The 20,462-nt window shown below is 40.0% G+C and overlaps 1 protein-coding gene across 1 annotated transcript in view; it reads right to left on the reverse strand.

Annotated features, from left to right (window-relative positions):
• The window catches only part of Mctp2 (multiple C2 and transmembrane domain containing 2), a 177,015-nt gene extending 166,138 nt beyond the window's left edge, over positions 1–10,877 (reverse strand). The window contains exon 1 of the mRNA XM_010621001.3: positions 10,350–10,877. Coding sequence (XP_010619303.1) covers positions 10,350–10,814 — 465 coding nt within the window. The 5' untranslated portion in view covers positions 10,815–10,877. The remainder of the gene's footprint in view (positions 1–10,349) is intronic.
• Between the last annotated feature and the right edge of the window lie 9,585 nt (positions 10,878–20,462).

The following is a 20,462-nucleotide window of genomic DNA, read 5'->3' on the forward strand; positions in this document are numbered from 1 at the left end:
GGACAAGTTATGACCACTGGGGGACACATAAATTTGAATATTCCCCTAGATTCTTGCATAGAACTTAAGCATTATCCATTGAGTAGATGTGTTATTTTTACACCTTTTATACCCCTAAACTAAGTCATTGACTCCGTTTTTCAATTAAAAAGAGGACAACTAATATGCATGTCACTAAGAATAGTAAACCGGAATCATTAGATTTTTATGTTCTCCATAAGTAAAATTAAACATTCAAATATGCTTTTTTAAGTTTGCTTTTTAAAAACACAGTAAAATCAGCATTTTGCCTGTGAGGTTATATGATTGTTAAACTTATTTGAATAATCCTTTACAATCAGGGTGTTGAACAGGTAGGTCTATCACCCCAAAAATCTCATTTATGGTATCTTGCTATGATAAAATAGCCCCTCGATATCTAACTCAGGACAGTCACTGGAGAAGATAAAATACCACAGCAGTAATCATATGGCCTGCAGACTTTTGTATCTGTCACTTAGCACAATGTCTTACAAATCATACAAGTGTTCAGCTGTATTATTCTTTTTTGGGGGGTGCATAGTATTCTATCATGTGGAATAGATGTGTATCCACTAAACATTGGCTTTTAACAATCTTAAACACAATTGATTTAAAGTACTTACTCAGGAAAAGGGAAATAATTAGAAATTCAAATCATAAAACTCAACATGACAAAAGCTGTCCAATTATATAAAAGTGTTCAAAACTATAGTGTTACCGCGCTGGCATCAACACCAGTATAAGTGCAGTCATCCTTCATACAACTCTTACCTCTGCCTTTTACATGAGCATCTTTTTATTGTTATGATAGTTTGCACTGATATTTCCATTCCACCTTACGAAAATGAAATTCATAAGACCGTAGTATACACTTTGCATTGACTTTAAATGAGGCTCCCCATCTACAAGAATGCAAATTCACTAAAAGTCAGCAAGACATGGGAAGATAAGCAAATGGATTCATCCATTACTTTAAAAAGAACATTTCTAGTCTTAATGACTAGTCTCAAGAGCAAGACACTGCTGTGAATAAACATTTTCCTCTTGTATACATTAAAGGTGATCTTATACAAATACCACCTGCCATGTGACTGTCAGAAGATCTTACCATGAAGAACACACAGGAAGCCACATTAAAAACTATGTAAGCAAGCACTGGCTGCCTAAATTTCAGTGGAAAAAGACACCCACCCAAATCCAGAAAAACTAAATAGTGTTATTTCATCTTTGAAAACTACCATTAAAGTATAAGAATGAAACAAAGAATATATATATGAACACATTTTTATTAATTTTGTAACCCACTGTCAGGTTCTTGAGTACATAAATACTTAGAGTCTAGGAGTCACAAACCCAAATACCTACAGGACCTAGAGGATAATAAAATAAGCAAAAGGGAATGAATGATCAGACTGAATATTATGCAGCTTCTGGCAAAGTCACCATAAAAAGTGAGCCTTATGTCAATTAAATATCAAAATTAAGACATTTTAATAGGGCCTACCAAATTTCTGACTCTGTTCATATTCTTTCAGAAGATATTTTACTGTATAAAGGACATATGCGTGTGTGTTTCTCTCATTCTTATTATTGTCATACACAAGGAATAACCCTGGAATATTTTCTAATATGCATAATGTAAACCGTGTGTTTATATTTTGCTCAACTACCTGCTGTCATAAAACTGAAGACAGCCAATTACAGCCTTGAGCCAAATCCAGCCCACCACTTTTTTTTCCAAGCAAAATGTAAACTGATAACTATCCCTGCTTCCTCATTTATATGACCTCTATGCCTGATTTCATGCTACAACACCAGATCTGAGTAGTTGTGACAGACACTTTATGGGCCACAAATCTAAATATATTTCTTATTTTCCAAAAAATACATGCTACTCCCTTGTATGATGCTCTAAAGCTTCCATTTACATTTCACTAATATCTGTGTACTGACCTTCTATAAACGCCAGCATGCTTATTTGAAAGGTATTTTAGAAGAACAATAATTCCCTTTATATTTGCTTAGCACGTCCTAATTCATAAATATGCACTCCCGTTTCCTTACCCTGAGGAGTCTGCCGGCTGCCACCAGTAACACCAATTTAGAAATCAAGAAGGCAGAGCTGGGAACTAAGTGGCCACAGAGAGAAGCAAGGGAGCCAGGCCAGCCGTCAGGAGCAGCCTGAGTCCTCCCTCTCATCCTCCCTCTCAGCCCTGCACAACTCTGCCCAAGGTCAGCCCACCTGGCCTGGCACTAATTAACAGTCAAGATGGCCCTGGAGTCCCAGAGTCCTGCATCCAAATCTCACTTCTGCAATTCAGCTCTGCGTCTTTGAAAATGTGACTTTTTGAAAATTCAAAACGTGGGGATTTCTTTCAAGGGGCTACAAAAGACATTCACCCTACATATTAGGAGAAGACAACTTCTCTGGGCAAGGCCTTGTGCTTGGCAGGCGTGTTGTACACAGACTAAGCCAAACTGACAGAGTCTAGGAAGATGGCATTCATACAGCACTTACTTAGCATTGTTCCTTCCATGTAACTTCTCACAAAGTCATTTTAGATCGGCATTGCTATTATTATTATATGTTTAAGCATATAGCAAAGGCTCCATGAAAATGAAAACATGGTTTACTATACATGTATCAGATTATAAACTGAACTCATCCATAATGTACAATAATAAGAAAACTATGCTTAACTCCATGGAGATGGCTCACAATGCCAAGTCCCTCCCTTATCCCGCTAACATTAGCAGCTGACAGTGTCCATGATAAGCGACAGGGCGGGCAGATGAAACCTTCAGATGGTGCCAGGTGCCCAGCAGCCCACACAGCACTTCCTCCGAGCTCTGGGCCCCAGCTAAGCTTCCACTTACAGTGTCCACAGCAGGCAGCAAGCACTGCCAATGTGGGTGACTCATCCTGTCCTGCCTGGGGGTAACACGACACAGCAGTGAGCTCAGCGGGTTCCTTTGTATCCTGCCTGGGCAGAGTACCAGGGAGCCGCTGTAGTCTTCAGAGTCACCTGACAGGATGGGAAACCCTCAGGCGACGTGGCCTCCTTTACTTCCCTGGCATCTCGGGCCACCTTCTCCAGGTACAGTGCTTCCTTCATCTCCTTGCAACTCCCCAGGGACCACCTGCTACCCTGGGACCTTCCCGCTGGCTCCTCTCTCCTAAAATGCTTTTGCTCCAGATTGCACAAGACTTCCTCTTTCACCTCCCCTATGGCTTTTTGTAAAAGTTATCGTCTCAAAAGGAGCCTTTCCTGGCCATTCTATTCGAAACAAGGTACCTCCATCCTAGCACGCCCAGTACCCTCCTGCTCTGTTTTCCTCCCTGACATCTGTCACTCCTGTATCTATCTGTTGCTTGCCACTGATGAGCATAAACCCCCTAGGAAGAAGATTTTTGTGTTGACTGTGTGTCCCTAGTACCTAGCTCAGCACCAGCAAATGTTAGACATTCAACAAATGGGAAAGAAAAGGAAGAAGAAGAAAAAGGAGGCCAGGTCCACACGGGCCCCTAGGGTCTGGATCACACATCTGCCTCACTGATGTCATGAGGTGCAGGTTTCATATTTGAAGTCAAACCAAAATACTGAAGAACACATCACTGAAGTGTAGTGATACTGAGGCAGTTGCTTCACTTCGAAAGCTGAAGAGAGCTTCCTCTCCTCTGTGGTTGTCACTAAAATCGAGCTCTGTGGTTGTCAAGCAAAACTTCTAGAAGCAGCCTCACAAGGAGTGTCTCTAGACCACTCAACTCACCCCAGGAGCTAACACCAAGCTGCTGTTAACCAGGCCAACTGCCAAATGAAATGTCAGGGAGGGACGTAACCCCAGGGGGAAAAGACAGGGGCCCTGGGGAGGAGGAAATGCCCCTTCCTTATGACACTAAATCCACCCAACCACTGTAATTATCACTGTGTTTAAGGGGGAACAGTGGATACAGAGAAATAAATGTCTTCTTCTGTGATCAGCTTTTGTGGATCTCTAGCTCTGCATTCTCCCAAGATACAAAGGCGAACTTCCAAATTTGTGCTGGACCCATGGCTCTGTGCAGAGGTTTAGGACTCAGACAGTCTTGGGTTTATAGCCTGGCTCTGATACTTGCTAGCTGGGAGATAACTAGGCAAGTCATTTAAATTCCCTTGAGACTGTTGTTTCATTCTTTTAAAAACAGCAATGATAAAATATAACATTAATAAATGTAACCATAATCAGAGCAGGGGGCAGCACCTGTTAGTTACTATGAGAGCCTGGTGCTGGGTTTGCAGATTTCTTTGTATTTAACCCTCAAGACCTTAACTGTTCTGCCTTACTCTTGACCTAGCTGAGTCATACACATCTGGGAAACACCTCTTCACACCTTCTGCTACTCAGAGCAACTTCTCCTCTTCGTTCACATCAGCTGGATCATCTGGCACTGGAATGAGACCGCTGAGCACTCTTGAGAATTTCTTCTCATATGTGGGTCTAATCTCAGTTTCATTATTAGCACTGAGGAGAGGGTCCAGAAGGCAGAGCACTGTTGAAATACTCAGCTGATTTTACAGAGCAAGTAAACGTACCTTGTAAAATAACTACTAGGTGGATGTTCATTGGGGAAGGGGATAAGATGAGAAGGCAAGCACAAAAGCGAGAGGAAAAAAAAAGCAGCCCCTCTCCCTCTGAGTTCCTTAACTCCAGCTTCTTCAAATTTTGTTTATACTTGGGAATTCCTCTAGAAAACACCCAGGACCTCATTATTACCAACTGGGCCAACACATCTGAATTTCCTATGGCCCCAGAAAGCCTATTAGTGTCTTCAGCTTGAAAATTATCTGAAAAGAGAACATGAGTCAACAGATTCACACAGGCAGGGTTTTCACAAAGGCTAGGAGGAAGAAGAGGGAGAAGACATTCTTCTCATCAGGAGTGCAATATAATGAGAAACACACTTCTAAGCCAATAACTACATACTATATAACCATACAAGGATTGGTGTTCAGCAGGACTCTAAGTTATTCTTACCTCCTCAGCCTTCAGTGATAAGAATGAGGATATCATCCTCCTCCGAGATTGAAGCCCTAAGACCACTATCTCAGTCAGTTCAGGCTGTGGTGACAAAACAATGCTGATGAGTGGCCTAAACAACAGAAAATTATTTCTCACCATTTTGGGGGCTAGAAGGCCAAGATCAAGGTCCTGGCTAATGTGGCTCCTGGTATAAGGGCTCACTTCTGGTCTTATACAGCAGCTGGCTTCCTTAGTACGCCCTCACATGGCGGAGAAAGAGATCTCTGGGATCTCCTCCGCTTTTTTAAATACAGTTCTATTGGATCAAAGGTTCATGATTATAAACTCATTTAATCTTAATCACTTCTGAAAGGCCATAAATCCAATACAGTGATATGGGGGATTTGGATTTCAACATAGGAATAGGAGAGGGGCATGCTTAAGTCCTCTGAGCAACCATTCTTCACTCATCAAAGCCCAGATATAAAAAGGCACCTTAAGGGGACAACATGGTTACTAGGCGCCCACAAGAGGGCATCAGCCTGAGTGAGATTCATGATATGAAACTAAGGAAATGGTATGTCTATCACAGAAAGGGACGGGCTGTACAAAGCAGGCTAAGTAAAAGTTCATAAATGCTCAGAGCTTCAGTAGGGGCCAAGGGCTTTAAGGATACTGGCTTCACTGGCTCGGCAGGGTCTCAGGATGAGATAGATATAGACAGCCTTAGTAAAGTATGAGTATGCCCAGTTCATACCTGCAGTTCAAGCCTTATGGGATGGTGTGTACCAACCTCCATCCAGGACACCCACCCATTGTCTTGCAGTGATCCACATTCACCAACCTCTTTACTAGGTTGACTTTGCAGAGGAAAGCACCTAATAAGTATCTTTCAAGTGTTTCAGCCCTGAAAAATTTCTCCATCAAAAGTAATGAAGTTGATGTTGACTGTGATTTGATAGCAATAAAGGATGAGCTATTTATGTCTAAAGGCATGTTATAGGTATAAGGCCTTTCATCCTCATTGTGAATTAGTTGTGATTGTCACCAATAGCTTAGTTTTATGATCTTTGGGTTATTCTGAGTCAATCTTCAGAGCCACATGGCCACTTAACATTGGGAGTGTGGTTACCAACTCAAAGGCGGACAACCTTATCCTGTACCTATTTGCCTTCTGGCTCTACTTAGTATAATCCCTTCCTCTCTCTCAGCTTTCTACACAAAGCACACTGAGAGTACGGCTCTGTAGCAGCAGCTTGCTGTGCAAATGAGGGTAGGGTAGGTAAACTGACTGCTGAGCTGGCCAAAGCTGGGCAAGAGGGAGACTTCACTTCAGCCCTGAAGCACCAGTAGGATTTCCATAAGAGAAGCTGAAGAGGGAACCGGAGGTGAAGGCGGATGTCAGATGGGTCACGAAGCTTTCATCGAATGTGAAAAGTGAGAGAAGAAAAACAATCCAACATAATTCACAGGCTTCTGGGCGGTGCAACTAGGTGAGCAGTAGGGACGATGAGGGTGCATTTGTAGCACTTCAGGGAGACGGCGAATTCTGTTAAGACAAGTTGAGGCCAGGTTTCGGTGGGTTATCCAATGTCTAGCGCAAGATGAATCTGGGGCTCAAGAAGGAGTCTTGTAGAAGCCTCTTAAACCAACATATACTTTATTCTAAGTCTTCTTCCTCCTGCTCTGGTTTTATGGTTTTTGTTGAACACCTGAGCTGACTAATACGGGCTCCACCTGCCTCCCAGGTTCTCACATCCCCTCTTCATTTCTGCTAATCTTTACTTTTCTCCTTTGTCTTCTCAATCCACTTTCCCATAACTGGAAACACAATTTATATCTTTGCTGTCACTGGCAGGACTGGAGAGAGATTATGGAATTCAGACATTACTGATATTCAGGGTCCCTTGCCACAGGCTCAGCCTGACACAAATGAGGTGAGATGAGTTCCCCAACCCAATCAAGGGCCTCCTTCAGAGACGTTCCATGACTCACCATCTTGGGAAGGCTACAAACAAAGTAAGCCACACGGAGAAAACCTAGCAAACTTCCACTTGCCCTTGACGAACACCAGCTGGTCCCACAAAAACCCCTTCTTCCCTTCTCATCTTTCCCCCATTCCATGAAAGGTTACAGAAAGCTGTGGGCCATTCTTAAGGAAGAAAGAGAGGAGCCAGATCCAAGATGCAGATAAACTGACTCCAGGACTCTCAGATGACATGCATTCAAAAGGACTTCTGACTTCACTTAGAGCAGCGAGAATTAATTCAGATTTAAAGTAGTAGCTGAAAAATCCACTCTTGCCTAAACCTCTCTACAGCTTCCATTATCATTTTAAAAGAGATTTCCTTTAGGGTCCAATTTTTAAATTGATTTACTTAAATCATAAACTAAAGAGAATTCATAGTAAAAACACAGATAAAAGGCTTGGGGATGTAGCTCAGTGGTAAAGTATTTGCTTAATATATGTGAAGCCCTGAACTTGATTCCAGCACCCAACACACACGCGTGTGCACACACACACACACACACACACACACACTATTGACCTGAGAATACACATTGCTTGCACATTGAACAAATACGGGTTGAGCACAAGCTATCTGCCAGGCACAGCCATGGGACCTAGACCCTTAGAAAAACCCCAACACACGCGTGTGCACACACACACACACACACACACACACACTATTGACCTGAGAATACACATTGCTTGCACATTGAACAAATACGGGTTGAGCACAAGCTATCTGCCAGGCACAGCCATGGGACCTAGACCCTTAGAAAAAAAGAATTAGCCATTCCTACCCGGCAAATGAATCTAGCCTAATGGAGCTGCTAAGAAAGGGAAGTTTCCTCTATAGCATGTGATAAATTCCGACCTCTCAGGGAGCAGGACAAGCTCTCCTAATACATGCAGGATTGTGGGGGAGTGGACAGGAGAGGAGGGCTCAGGGTGGGCAGAACTCTCTCCCTGACTGCCGGCTTATTAGACCGGGATGAGATGCATACCGGCCCCTCGATCCTTTGCATACCGACCACCAGACTGAGAAATAGCACTCAAGCGTTGAGAACTTCAACCAGGGAAGAAGAGTCAGTCTTAAGTGTCTATCTTATATTTCCTGACAGGAAAAGAGAAATAAAGGCTATTTTCTGAAGAACTATGGTTAAAATACAATGGGTGAGTAAAAAGAAAATACTGAAAGATCTAGAATAACCTACTGAAGGACTCTGCTTTTTCTAGGCTCTAGAAGACAAAACAGCCACCACAACCAACCAACCATCCTCCATCGCCAGTGACTACTGTAGCTTCTCAGCACAGCCCACTCTTCCAGAAAGCTCCTTAGCTTCTGTTCCACAGACAGCAGAATTCTCATCATTCCCAGCTTTAACTGTGCCCACTCTAGGTTCATGTTGACCGTATTTCCTCACCTGGTACATGCACCACAGTATCTCCTTGTCAGCTTGGATCTTGCCTCAGATGTGATGTGCCCTCTGCCCCCACACCTGGCTCTCTACACTTAACCGCATTGCCAAGAAACCAGGCTTAGAGAGTTTTCAGGCACAGCTCTGACACCCTCTTGCCTCTTTTACTCTGCTCAGAGGTGTGCAAACTTGACTCCTATTGATTTAACCTGAGGGAGTGCCACTTTCTTATCAACCTCTATGTTTTATAGCCATTTTCCCAATGCCTGGTCTGTAGCAGCATCCAAATATATACATGTACATTTTTCTCATGCAACAAATAAAAATGCTAAAAGTTTAATAGCAGTTAAGTGTAAAATATTCTTCAAATTTTGAAGTATTAGCATATTAAAGCCAAGAAATCCATTCAATTCTACTGGACAGATAAGTTAAAAATGATAAAGCCTGAGATTTGAGTACATAATTCAACCCATTTTTCTCTCCTACTGAGATAATTCTTAATCCAACCAATATATATTTTGTTCAGTGAAAATACTGTTGTGGCTTGGATCTATGTCTCCCCATGTGCTCACAGGTGGGTCTTTTCAGAAGTGGCTGGGTCTAGGGTGTGTGACACTAGGACTAAGGGTATACGAAGGCCCACCCTGGCTATGGGCAACATCAACCAATAGATGTGTAGTCTGGAAAAAATATAATGAGAGAGATGGAAGCAGGCTTCAGATGCTTTGCTGCTTTGTGCCTACACTGCCATGGGACTGTTTCTTCTCTGTGACACCCCTTGCCATGACACCCTTGGAGCAAGCTAAGTATGGACTGAAACCTCTGCAAACTGTGAACTCCTTTAACTTGTGATTGTTAGGTATTATGTCTCAGCAGTGAGAAAAGTAACTAAGACAAACACAGACTTCATATTTATAAATAGCAGTAAATATCATAAAATTTCACTGAAATTATTTCACAAATGTTAATGTTCAAGGAGAAAATATTTAAATCCTTTAAAGGGTAATGGTGTCCTGACTAACATGTCCAAAAGAATAAGGTCACCACCTACTGCAAATATGCATAAGTCCATTCCCAAAATAAGTTGTATAATTCATAGGCTTTCATTCTAAAAGTAAAACCAAAAATTCCATTTGAATGACTAAAGTTTTTGCATGCAATTTTAACATTAACTTAGAATATAGAAAAAAAATTCAACCCTGTGCATCCATACTGGAAACTACTTCAGTGTCTTTAATGAAGGAATGTTTTAAAAACTGTTTAAATTCAACATCCAGATGCAATCATTGTGCAAATGAACTCTTAGAAATACTAGATTTGCATTATAATGATATTTGGCTGAATATATTAAAAATCACGGAATCAACAAAAATTTGTCTACCTCTAATTTTTTTAAATAATGCAAGTGAAGTTGCTCACATATAAGCACTTATATATGTGTGCATAAACACACGTAAAAAGTAGCAGGAAATCAGCCTTCCAGCAGTCAAAGGAAGAAACACCTTCCTATATTTTTTTTACTAGTATGCATGGTTTATCACTAAGTATATTTGGGCAGCTTTAGTGTCAGAAAAACAGACAGACTGAAACAAAAAAATTAAAAGAAAAGTTATGTTCTTAATTTATTTGCCAGGAGAGAAATTTTTTTTTATTCAGTAGGGCTTTTAATACCTTAAATTATCCTAGAAAAGTTGTTTGTAATTGTTTTTAAATACATAGAGGTCAATCCTAAAACTAATGGGAACACTGGGTGAAATCAATAGTACATTAATTTAAATTCTTGTAAATGATGCTCTCTCCATGCAAGTTAACCACAAATATAACTCCTAGCCACATTTTCCAAGGGCATGGAAAGTATTTCAGAAAAATAACATAAAGAAAGTGGAAAGCCCTGGTCTCACCTCTGGCTCTTCTGGCGCATTGCTTCCCAGGGGAGGTCTGTGCAGATCAAGGAGGCCTTGGCTGGAGACCCAGCTCTCCTCCACCGGAGAGGTGTAGATCTCCTCTGAATCTGTCTCCACTACTTGCAGATTTCTTATCTCTTCCTGGCTCCAATCCAGTTCTTCTTCAGACTGTTTCAAGGAGCTGCTGCTGCTCTTGGGGATGATCCCTGCCGTGGACAGGCTGCTGGGCACTGAGGTGTAGGAGGACTGGGGTCCCGTGTAAGGGTGGCCTTCTGGAACCAGGGCCTCAGCCTCCAGAAGGTCAGGAACCGACAGGCTGAGGCGGCGGTCCAGGTGATGCCCTGCCCTTAAGTCTAGGGCTTTGTTTGCATTCTTCTTCACCTTCTTCTTGCTCAAGTTGATTAACAATGGCCTCGTCCTCTGTTTTAATGACCCCCAGACAGACGGTTTATCCAGATCCATGGCTGCATGAAGAACCAATAATATGCTCCTCAAAAGTAGGTACCTCTATGGAAAAACCGCAGTGACTCCTAAAACACAGAGAGAGAGAGAACATGAACCTTCATGGTGACATCAGGGCATGAGGAAGGAGTAAACAATATTTTTAATTAAAATATTTGTCTGTAAACTCAGCACTCTGGGAGGCCTAGGCATGAGGATCGTAAGATTGAGCCCAGCCTAGGCAACTTAGCAATTTAGGGAGACCTTGTTTCAAAATAAAAAGTAATTTTAAAAAAGGGCTGAGGAAGCATCTCAGTGCAAAGACCCAGAATCAATCCCCAATGCTAAAAATAAACAAGCCAAACAAACAAAAATTTTGATCAAGATGCAAACACATAGTTCATAACTCCTTTAATACTGGGACATGATATCTTAAAGAACAGAATTTTAAGGATTTTTTTTAATCAGAGCAGTTATAGAAAAGTTATAAAGCAATGAATGAGTGATTGATTGAAAACATAAGACTGACTCAAAAGAATAGCTTATTTTGTGACATCTGACAGAGGAAAAAGAGGCCAAGAGCCCAGACAAAGCACATTTTCTCAAAACAAGGGCTCTGTATTTTGTACCACACTTCAGGGCAAGCTGTTTATTTAGTGGAAAGAAGAGCCCAGCAAATCCACAAATGAAGGTTCATGTGTAATTTCTCTGCAAAAGATGAGGACATTGAGTCTCCACAGCATTTGCCTAATGAGGACCAGGACAGGCACCAGAGTCTCCCTGCCCAGATGTGGTAACTTCAGTCCACGGACCAAGATTCAGACCAAGGCTCTGAGCGAGGCACCCAGCTTTGCTTCCTTCTGCTTAGATGTTAGACCATAGGCAAGGCACCCACTATGCCCCCATTTTATCACCCATACAACTAGGATCAGCTTGCCTAATTCACAGAAAAAAAATATGCGATAAAGATGAAGCACAGTGTCTGATGACCATTTGGTCAGAGAAAGGTGTTTTGATCACTGCTGCTATTGTCCAAGTTTCTAGTTTTGATATCTTAGTCAAGTAACTTCAGAGCTCTGTATCTTATAATCCCTCCTTCACAGCCAGGTTTAACAATGGTGAGTAACTGGGTCTGAGAGTTCATACAGCAGTGCTGCCACGGGGTAAATATTTAATTCAATGTTATTTTTTAAATTATTATTTCAATTATTTCATCTTGGATTATTCTGCATTTAAATGCTTAAGTATAGTTTATGAGCTTTTGCTGCTTTTAAAACTATTGTAAACAAAATCTGGATTTCATATTAGTAAGACACAACTATGTTATTCAATTTTATAGTTTCACTTGCAAATATACTCAATGTGATTGTTTCTGTACCAACTTAGAAATATTTTTAATCACTTAGCAAATCACAGAAGCGAGAAGAGGAGCACTCTGCCCAAACACACGAGGAGCCTTTGAGAGAGGAAAAAGTTTATTTGCAGCGTCCACAATGTGACAGGGACCTCAAGAAATTCAAGACACAGATTACAGCCTGGAGAAATTTATCACAAAAATGCAAAACAAAACAATACAAAGGAAATACCTGAGCAAAAGTGTTTATGCAAACCCCACACTAATTATAGCCGATACAGTTTTTGGCAAAAGAAATATTATTCTTTTCCACCAAAAAATTGGAAGAGATAAATAGAAGAAGAATGTGGATTAACTGAAAGATCTGTTGTAAGGTAGATCATGAAAACCATAAAACGTGAAGTTGATGGCCAGTAACTTCTGAACAAAAACTATGTGATTAAAGTTTGCAGGTAGCACCACTGCCCTGGCTTGCCTGAACACAAAGGTAGCAGCACATAGGTGACAAAACAGTGCACTCAGGGGAACACGGCCAAGGAGAAGCAGCATCATGACCTCAGTGCGTGCAAAAACACTTTTCATGCGCTTGTATGAACACAATGTAATACTGAGTGGTGTTTTAAAAGGGTGAGGTAAAACTTTATGCATTTCAATCCAGGTATAAGAGTAAGAAACAGAGACAGAAGTAGACAAACAGGCAGAAATCCCACAAGCTCAAAGTCCAGCCCCCATGAAAGATCCTAGCACCACCTGAAACAGAATCATGGAGAGATTATCTTTTTAAACTGCCCCTCCCTGGGCTCCAAAAGAAATGAACCTCAATGCCAATAATCTGCCTGCCAACAAATGTACCTGCTGAATAATATGTGATTCAAAAGTGAAGAATCTAAGGCTAGAGAAATTCACACTTCCTTTTGGGAGAAATCTGCCTATTTTGAGGAGAAACTCAGGGAAATTAACTTATCATGGAATGCAGCTTTGGAATCTCATGAAAGAAAGCAAAATACATGACACACATGGAAAAATGGAACAAATTAAGTTGCATCTCTGAACAATGTGTTCTGTGTGGAAAAAAAAATGTTGCTTTTCCATGCAGTTAAACTGTCCTGGGCCAATAAATATTTTATCTCCTTTATTGAGGGTGGTGAATAGGAAAGGGGTTACCTTGAGTGGAAATGGACCTGTTGGAATATTAAACATTTTCAAGAGAAATTCCAGGAAGAAGGCAAGGATATAGCCAAGAACATTGGACTCTGGAACTATCAGTTCCATCTTGGAGAAATCAATGCGTTAGCATTTTTTCTTTCTTCTTGAAATCATTCCACAAAAGTCCCAAATAGACTGTATTGAGTGTAAAGTTATGTAGCTTTCACACAGTCAGGACCCTCCTTTAGAATCACACCCTCCGAGGTTCTCATTTGTTCTCTGGGATTATAGGTTTGTGGTTTTGAGGGTGTCTTTTCCGTGGAATCATGCCATTATAACTTTCAGAAGCCAGCTTGTTTCCCTCAGTACATAACCTTCGAGAGCTTAGGCAAGCTGCCGCACGTCAGTATTTCAATTCTTTCTCACTGATGAGGGGAGTATTCCATGGTGTGGATGGGTCAGCATTTATCTGTTTCCCCAGGAAGGACATTTGGGTCATTTCCAATTTTGACCTCCCACAAATAAAGTCGTCAAAATCACTCAGGATTATTTATGGACATACAACTCATTTCTCTGTGATAAATATCCAGGAGTGTGGTTGCCGAGTTGCAGAATAAGCGAATGTTTAACTTTATATGAAACTATCTTCCAGAGTACCAGTGTGATTCTGCATTTCTACCAACAATCATGAAAATGTTTGCTGTTCAACATCTCAACTCTTGACACTGTTGTATTTTTAATTTTAAACATTTTTTAAAATTAAGTTTACTAGTACATTTTAGGTATACACAATGATCATATTCACCAAAGGGAATTTGTACCTGTACATATCTTGATTCTTTCTTCCTCATTCCTCTAACCTCCTTTCAACCCCTCCACCTCTCGTTATTCACAAAAGCCCTGTTTCCATTTTTCCCTTCTTTTCCATTTCACATTTCACAATTTTCAAATATTTCTTATTTTGTAGCTTGCACCATTTTTGCTCTTCATGGGGTTACTTGCATAACAAGTATATATAATATATAATATAATATAATATATATGCTATATAATATATATTATAGATAATATATGCTATATAATATATATGATAGATAATATATTATTATCTATTATATATATATAGCTTTAGCATAAATATATATATCCCATACATATATTATTAGACCTGTAACTAGTTGTGACTCATTATAACTACAGTAATAATTTTGATCTTTATTTCCCAATTGTACTTCATTAATTTAAACAGATGCAATTGGATTGTGTATTTGACCCTGTATCCTTTGAATTTGCTATAGCTACTTCTTAGTTTTGTAAGTTTTTCTCAGATTCCTTTCTGTCCTTTACTTTAAAATTCATGTCTTCCCAGAAATGGAAGTATATTTATTCCTTCTTTTCTGCCTGATGCCTGTTTCTTTTCCTTGCCTTATTGGAGCACCTAAAGACACAGGTGAGAAAGTGAAAGTCCTGTCACTTTCCTGATCTTGGAAAAAATGCACTAAATCTTTCACCATTAATCATGACATTAGTGGTTTGTCAATTTTGCTGATTTTTCTCAAAAAGCTTTTGGTTTTATTGATTTTCATTGTTTCACTATTATTTCTGCTCTTTATTATTTCATCCTTTTATGCTTCATATAGGCACAATTTGTTCTTACTTTTTTAAGTTAGCAGCTACAATTAAGGAGTTGCAAACTTCAGACCACAGGCAAGATGCAGGCAAGCATCTATTTTCCTACACAAGAACTTACTGAATACAGCTGTACTTAGGTGCTTATGTATTAGTCATTTTGCTTTTGTACTGCAGTGCTTACTGCAAGGCTAGGATATAGCTCAGTGGTAGAGCACTTGCTTGCCTAGCATGCCTGAGGCCCTGGGTTTCAAATCCAGTAATGGGAAGAGACAGGGAAAAGGAGGGGGGACAGGGAGGGTTGGAGGAAGGGTGGAGAGGAAGGAAAGGAAAGAAAATAAAGTGGAAAAAAAGGAGAAAGAATCAAAGAAAGAAAAGAAAATTACCCTGATATCATATGGCCTTCAAAGCCTAAGTATATTTTATCTGGCCATATATGGCCAAAGTTTGCCAAAACAAAATTTGCCAAATCTTGGCTTAGATTATTTAAACTTCTGTTTCCATTTAAAAAGTTTAAGACTTCATATTAACTGCATTTCAAAAGCTGTGATATTTTGGATTTTCATTTTCAAACACTTCAAAATATTTTCTATTTCACCTTGAAAGTTCCTCTCTGAGCTATTACATAGAAGTATACTGTATTTTTCACTTCCACCCTTACTTTTCAAAAACGTTTCTTGAAACTTCCTCTTTCGGCCAGATTTATTCTGAAGTGTATTGTTAATTCTGAAATATTTGAAGGGTTTCTAGATAGATTTTCATTGATTTCTAGCTTAATTTCCCTGTGATCGGAATCTAAATATGACTTCAGTTACTGTAAGTTTGTAAGGTGTGATGAGAGACTCAGACTGTGGCCTAGCTTGGTAAAGACTATGCAGCCACTTAAAAAGTGCATAGTGCGGCTTTGTATATACCTTAGATCTAGGCCCTTGGTAGTTCTGTTTTTCTGTGTCCTCACTGACTTTCTATGTACTACTTCTGTTACTGAGAGGAGAGAGTTGAATTTTTCAACTCTTATTGTGAATTTGTATATTTCTCCTTTCACTTATGCCAGTTTTTTCTTCTATACTTTGAAGCACGGTTGTTGGTTGCACAGATTTAGAATTGTCAGAGCTTCTTGTTGCACTGATTATTTGATGAATCGGCAACATCTGTTTTTATCCCTGATAATTTTCATTGTACTGAAGTCTACCTCTCCTGATTTTAATATAGCAAATTCAGTCTTATTTGGATTGGTTTTTGTGTGCCGTTTCTTTCCATCCCTTTGCTTCTAAATTACCTATATCACTTTTGAGGTAAATTTCTTGGAGAAATTACATTGGTCATTTTTTAATACCTTTGTTTTTTAGATTTAACAATGCTCTTTTATTGTTGCACCATTACATCATTTTTACTGCCCAGTTTACTACCTCTAAGAGTCAGATTATGAAGTACCATTGGTGCATGCCCACTTCAGTCAGTGCTATTAGGCAGCAGGGCTTCTCCAACGCAATAATGACATCATTTGTGAAGCTATTCTGAAAATTCTACAAGCCATATGGTGGTGGAACTTCTCCCAGACAATGTTGGGGTTACTATAAGTCTTTGGCTAACATAGGGAAACATTCATTCAATTTTGGTATATGTACATGTTTATTATAATAAATACATTAATTTGGGGGGTTGATGTACAAATAGCATTTTAATATTTTTCCTTCCTCTTCCTCTCTTCTCTCTTCATCCCTAGATCCACTTCCTATCTACAAAAGCTCTAATTCTGTTTCTTATCATCTTTTTGCTTTTCATATATATACTTTGGATTTCTCCTATAAGAGAAAACATGCAATTTTTAACCATGTGTATCTGATTCATTTTGCTTATAGCATTATGGTCTCAAGGTACATCCATTTTCCTACAAATGACCCAAATTTATCCTTGTCTATGCCTGCGTATCACTTCATGGACAGTTTATTTACATTTGACATAATAATTGATATATTTGGACTTAGATATGCCCCTTTACTATTTGTTTCCTTCGTCTTTCTTCTCTCTCCCTTTCTTTGCATAGTTAGGGGTTATTTGGATACCTTTGTGTGTTCCTGTGTCAACTGTAATTTTGATCATACTTTGCAGACATTTTTAGCAGCTGCTCTAGGGATTGATGCTTGAAACTATTTCACCACTTCAACTGAAACAGAAACTAGAGCCCTTGCATTTGTGTTCCACTGGTGTCATTCAAAAGTAGCTAGAAACCCAGTGGCATAAAAAGGTAAGGGGGTTATCTTTTAATTCTGGACATCATGAGTTCAAGACAAGTTCTATCAGGTTACAGTCGATGTGTTGTTAAGGCTCATGCCTTTTTGCAGGCTCTAGGGGTGAATGCAATTCTCAGACATTCCAGTCTGGGCTGTTGGGACTAATTCTTCATTTTCTCTCACTAGTTGCAAGCAAAAAGCAGCTTCTAGGCATCAGAAGCTGTGCATGACCCTTCTCTCATGGGCCTTGTCCATCCTCAAAGCCAAAGACAACTGACAAAGGACCCTCACGGGGCACCTCTCTGGCCCACTGCTTTGCTGCATTCTTTCTTTTACTATTTCTGGGGATATAGGAAATGAAGTCACGACCTTCACAATGAACCCCATCCTTTATGCTTAGTACTTTTTTTATTTTGAGGCAGTCTTTCACTCAGTACCTACTTAAATTGCCCCAGCTGGGGTTGAACCTGTAATCCTCTTGCCTCAGCCTCCCAGAGTGCTGAGATTTCAGGCATGTGACACCACAGCCAGCTTTTTCCATATTTAAGGACCCCTACCATTGCAAACACCAGGAATATAAAGACTGTCTCCCCTATCTGGAAGTCTACAGTTTTAGTCATATGTAGAAAGTCTTTCTTGCCATGCAAACATATTTACAGGACCCTGGAATTAAGAGTGGGGCTCTGCAGGTGTGGACAGAGGTTATGCTCCCCACCTTACCACCATGCAGCTCTCTCTTTCCATAATAGTAAAGCTAAATACACTGATAATTCCCATTAGGCCATGTTTAACCTTTTTTCTAATATGCAATAAACTTACTCTCTTTCTCGTTGTCTTTTCTGATGGTTTTGAAAAATATGCAATTTCAAGTTGAAGGATAGACACTTATTTTAAAATACCTACATCATTTTCAGCTATACTCTAAAACTATGCATTTCTCCTCATTCTAATCATCTACGCTTAACTGCCAGAATCAAGACACATGGGAATTGCTTTTCTCTGCGAATAATATTTTAGATGGCATTTTTTGACACTGTCAATTCAATGTTTCTAATATGCATTATGTAACGTCTTTCTTCGATTTTGGTACTGAAATGTTAAGGCAGAGGCCCATATTCTTTTAGTTTTTCAACTCCTATGGCCAGAAATGAGATCTTTGGCCAACTGCTTTTACTTTAGTTTTCCAGTGGAGCTATTTTTAATTCCTCAGTTAATAAACACTAACTCAACAGTAGACAGTATTCTCCACAGAACAAGCAAGGGAGGATGTTTGTTCCAGTTCTTGAGGTTAATACACTCTTACGTAAAGTAAGGAAAGAGGGAGTAACAAGTGTGTCTATAAAATAGTTAACTAGTAGCAGAAGCACTTAGCTATATAAAAGGTCATTACCATCAGAACTCTGGGGTTCCGAGATCACTCCGGAGAGATAACTGGTGTGGGGGTGTCACCACCCGCAGGAGGTGACGCCCAGAGGAGACAGCAAATGCTGCTTCCTGCCTTACGTGTTCTGTGACAGAGGGAAGAATAATCACACAGCGTTCTCCATCTTCAGGAGGAACATACAGATGCCTCCCTTTCTTGGCGTCTGTTGAGAACTGAAGACCTTGTATGGACAACCTCTGTCACTGGGAACTTAGTCAGTTACTGTGAACTTGCAAAGTTTATTCTCAGTGAGCAGTGTGGTGCTGAGACGCACACAAGGATCTGAACACGAGTGTGTATGGCATGTTAGGGGGACCGAGGGGTGAAGAGATGCCGCACGCAGTGTTCAAAGCTGAGGAAATTTGGCGGGATGGAACATGAACCACCCAGAAAGGAAGGATTGAAATTTCATATTAATGTACTTTCTCCAGTCATAATCAAGGAAATGTTTAACTCTCGATTTTAGTCATAAAGCAGCCTCATGCAATAGGAGACTATTACATTTGCCATTTCCAGCATTCTTGATGCTCCGAATTTCCTTCTGTTACTGCCTCTCATGTCCCAAGGAACTTGCACAAGTGTTTTATAATGGTTCTGCTGCTCCAAATCCATCTAATTTTTCCTTACTTGAGAGTGTAATTTTACTTTTCATCACTGAAGGATATTGCAGCTGAAGATCGGATTCTGTACTTTTCTTTCAGTACGTTAACAACAATGTGCCATCTCCTCTGGCTTCCATGATTTCTGATGTGGGAATCTTAGACATCTGAGTTCCTTCTGAGAGACATCGTCACTCTTAGGTTTTCAAGACCTTTCTCCTTGTCAGCACTTTACGACCTGCCTGGGTATTTTAGGTTTTGTCCCATTTGGGACAAAAACAAGACAAATCTATGAATTTCTGTATTTGACTAACTTGGGGGTATTTGTCCATTATCTCCTTGAATACTTCATGCATTTTTCAGCCTCACTTATTTTCTCCTCCTCTTCTGAAGCTCTCATAACATAATTACAACCCCATTGTTATTGCTGCCAGGTCTCTATCCATAGTTTTTCAATCTCTTCCTCCCTTCTATTCTGACTGGAAAATTTTTGTTGCTTTATCTTAAGCTTTACTGATTTTCGTCTGCCTTCTGCATTCTCACACTGAATCATACAGGGAAATTTGTTGTATTTTTTAAGGCGTAGTGACAGTTAAGCGAGGAAGCTACTGAATTTTTTACTTCTAATGTTTCCATTTGATCCTGCTTTACATCTCCTGCTTCCTTGCGTATACTTTCTATCTTGATGCTTGTCTGAGGATCTGAGATTACTCACATAGAGCATTTTTATAATAGCTACTTTAAAGTCCTATTCTCGCTGTTAATCTGTTGATTACCTTTTCCCATGAGAATCATGACTTTTTTTGTTTGTTTTTCATATTCCAATATAGACTGTGTCCAGGATATCTTGAATGTTTTCTTATGAAATTCTGTTCCTTATTTAAATCGATAGGGAATGTGGATGCTGCTGTTCCAAGTGGCTTTGGCCCGGCTCGGACTTCCACCCTACCTTCCGTGGGCTCTGACTCCACTGACAGGTTAGGGACCCGCCCTGGACACGCAGCATGTAGAGTCAGTTTGGGACTTGAGTGGGGTTCTAGTCATAAACTCCATTCTCAAAACTGTTGCTATTTCCGAGAAGACCAGGTCCATGCATAAGTCAGTTGTGAGTCCAAGGATTCACAAACAATTTGGGGATCATTTCCCAAGTCCTTCTCTCTCTGATACATTTGAGTACTCTGGAATTCTATTTCCCAACCCTGTAATCATAAACAACCTTCACCCATGATCACATAATAGTGGGAAGGTATAGATGTAAACAGTAAATAAGGCAATCGTTTAGCC

This window comes from Fukomys damarensis, unplaced genomic scaffold (genome assembly GCF_012274545.1).
Source record: "Fukomys damarensis isolate Sample0158 unplaced genomic scaffold, DMR_v1.0_HiC HiC_scaffold_7, whole genome shotgun sequence".
NCBI classification, from domain to species: Eukaryota; Metazoa; Chordata; class Mammalia; order Rodentia; family Bathyergidae; genus Fukomys; species Fukomys damarensis.